This window comes from Apium graveolens, chromosome 5 (genome assembly GCF_009905375.1).
Source record: "Apium graveolens cultivar Ventura chromosome 5, ASM990537v1, whole genome shotgun sequence".
NCBI classification, from domain to species: Eukaryota; Viridiplantae; Streptophyta; class Magnoliopsida; order Apiales; family Apiaceae; genus Apium; species Apium graveolens.
Window position 1 is genome coordinate 165,187,669 of NC_133651.1, and position 3,562 is coordinate 165,191,230.

General features: G+C 33.5%; 1 protein-coding gene across 1 annotated transcript; it reads right to left on the bottom strand.

The window, feature by feature from the left end:
• Positions 1–2,262: 2,262 nt before the first annotated feature.
• LOC141660461 (uncharacterized) lies at positions 2,263–2,844 on the bottom strand. The gene has a single exon (XM_074467447.1). It carries the CDS (start codon positions 2,842–2,844, stop codon positions 2,263–2,265), a length of 582 nt encoding a protein of 193 aa, XP_074323548.1.
• Between the last annotated feature and the right edge of the window lie 718 nt (positions 2,845–3,562).

Sequence of the window (3,562 nt, forward strand, 5' to 3'; positions counted from 1 at the left end):
TGCAGACATATATTCAATATCAATTAGAAGATTATCTTGTAACTATGTGTCTATATAAACACAGCATAGGGTTTACACTATAAGTGTTATCATAATCGAGAATATTATTCATTGTAACCCTAACAGCTCTCGTGATATTTTGTTCATCACTGAGAAAGGATGGTTCCATTTCAATAATGTTTTATTAATTAGATTATTCTGTGTTACATACTTGTGTTCTTAATTCGACTTGATTGTACTATACATTGTATTCAACCCCCTTCTACAGTGTGTGTGACCTAACATAGGTAGCCTTTTGTCTTGAGGGTCCTGGGGTTAGTACATCATAAATAACATTTGAATTTGTATGGAAAAATCTAGGCATTGGATAAGCATTGTTATTCACATAGAGATTTCTAGATGCACCATTCCTAATATTATAAAGTATTCCCCGTGGATATGTGATATTTAATTTTGATCTTCTTGTACTAGTATAATTTTTAGAGTTTCCATGTTGATATATCATGCTTCTATCATTTGGATAATACACATTATTTCTAGGAAATATGTCATGATATTTTGGTTTATCTTCAAACCTAATAGGTGGTTGAAAGAATTTAGATCTAGGTTTCCTTTGATTGTTATTAGCTACCTTAGGATGGAATACATTTATTTCAACATTTTTGGATGACTTATATCCTTTTCGAACCCATATATGCTTTCCTTGAAATTCACCATTTTTAAATTCACAATATGAAACGGTATGTCCTTGTCTATTGCTGAAAGAACATATAAATGTAAGTGTTTTACGAATATCACTTTTAGTTTGTCCATGGTGTTGAACAACTTTCTTTGGTTGGACATTCTTATCATATCCTAAAACTTCATGGTTAAAGGAATTTTTAGAATGTACTATTTTATTTAATATCTCATTGCCTTTTATAAATCTTTGAATAACAATTTCAAGATTTTGTTTTTCTTTGTTTAAGGCATCAATCTTGTTGTTAAGAAATATTTCTTGATCCTTAACTTGAGATATGAGCTTGAAATTTTCTTGTTTTAACCGTTGAGCTTCTAATTCTAAATCATTTTCTTTAAGCTCATTGGTTTGTTGTAGCTCTTTCTCTTTTTCAAGATTGTTTATTTGAGATTTAGTTGTTGAACTTTCTTGAGTGAGTGACTCATTTTGTATTTTTAAGTTCAACAACTCAACATGAAGTTTACAAATATTTTCATTTATTTGTAACTTCTCATTTTCCATTTCTTCAGATTGGAAAATTAATGACACATTTTCCACTTCTAATTTGAGAATGTTTTCCTTGTGAGTATTATTCTCAATTTTTAGTAAGTGGAGTTAATTATTCAGAGATGAAATTTCATCTATATTGGACTTTTGAGTCCATCATCCGAGTAAACTCTTTACTTTGATTATAATGTATTTCCTCGAGTTTCATTTTCTCGGACCATAATAGATGATGTCTTTTGTCAAGATCTTTATACTTGTTGTTAATGTTTACCACAAGTTCAATTAAATCATGATTATTCATATCTACAAGATTCAAATTAGATTCATGTAATTGAATGAAGTTTGAAGAAAGAGTTACCTCTTGATTTGAAGTAGAGATTTCCTTTGAAGTAGATGCATCCCCGATAGCCATTAAGCATATATTCACAATTTCTTCACTAGCTTCCGGGGCTTCTTCATCTTCACTTAAATCCCACCCGTTCTCGTCCACGAGAGATCGTCCTTTTATAAGTTTAGGACATTCTCGTTTAAAGTGATCGGGTTGTTTACATTCGTAAGACACCTCTTGTATTTCCTCCGTGTTTTTTTCTTTTTGCTTGGGAGGAGTGTAAGTAGGAGTGTTATTATTATAGACATTAGTATTTTGCATACCTTTGCCTTTATTATAGCTCGTTGATGGAAAATTACTCTTATAGTTAGGAGTGTAATTTTGAGAGTAATTTGGCCTTCCATTAGAGTTAAAAACTCTTTGTTGATTATTTGACTTAAGGAAGCCTTTTCCGTATCTTTGAGCTTTGCTTTGAAACACATGACGTAGTTGTCTCGTAAGTAAAGCAATTTCGCTTTCATCGAGATTTTGGATTTCTTCATTTAATTCATCGTCATTTTCTTCTTCATCTATTATTATAGATTTTAAAGCCATGTTTTTCTTTTTGTCTTCCACTTTTGGAATGACTTTTTCTTGTAAGTTATCTTCTTCGTATGCACGAAGATTTCCAAATAGATTATCTATTTTTGTAATCATTGAGATTGTGCATCTATTTGATTGTGGTTACTTTAACCTTCCAACTTGGAGGTAATGATTTAAGAACTCTTCGGTTCTTTTCATTTTGTGTATAACTCTTTCCGAGTAGAGATAGTTCATCGATAATGCGAGTGAATCTAATTTCCATGTCTATGATATTTTCTCCTTCTTGGAGTTTAAAGTTATCGTACTCTTGGATCAAAGTGTCCATTCGAGAATCTTTTATATCTGTGGTTCCTTCGTAGGTAACAACTAATTTATCCCACATTTCTTGTTTTGACTTGCAATTATTTACTCTTTTATATTCTTTTTCAGCAAGTGCACTTGTAAGTACCATTTCTGCCCTAGCATCTATATTCATTCTTTCTTCCTCTATTGCGTTATTTTCGCTAACCTTCTTTTCGATGATGATGTCATCAACCGTTTTGGTAGGAATAATGACTCCATCTTCTATGGCCATCCAAACTCTGACTCTTTGAGATCTAGCATAGATGCGAAACCTCGTTTTCCATGTTGCAAAGTTGGTGCCGTCAAATAGAGGAGAGCGAGAGCTAGATAGACCTTCACCACAGCCGATGGTATTTAGATACGCCATTTCAGATCACTTTTTGTTGTGCCTGTAAATCTGCAAATCACTTGACAAAATGTTAAAAAGCACTGCTCTGATACCAATTGTTAGGTCCCGTAAAAAGGCTATTTTAAGCTAGAAGGGGGGTTGAATAGCTTAATTACGAATTTAAAAATTATTATGGCATTTTAAAAATATTTATCCCGTTTGAAATATTTTACCGATGCATATAATATATGCGGAAATAAAAGACAAGGAAGAAAATACCACACGAGAGATTTATCCTGGTTCGCGATGGCGCAACCTTTAATAGATTCGCTCACCCCTACGTCTAGTCCCCGAGCTCCTCTCCAGGACCCGAGTTTTCCCTTAAAATAACCTTGCTCCTTACATAGGCGGAGAAGACTTTACAACCCCACAAATACTTGTCTTGGTGCGTAACTCCGGCTTACCACCTCAAAATAAATGTGCAAACCTACACAACATATCTTAGACAATAACACCTTGTTATTATTCAAAGTTGATGTAGAACCCTTGGTATAGTCTTTGTCCTTCTAAGCTTTTTCCGGTCTTGGATCTCAGTAGTTGGTCTTGGGTCGTTCCTCTTCCTCATGGTGCGAAGACTACTAACTCCCCCTTAGTACGTCTAGGACTTGGGTCTTAGCACGAGAATCACCTTACTATACTTCACCTCATTGCAAAACGAAGAAGACAATATCTACGAAAAAAATACCCGTTATAGATT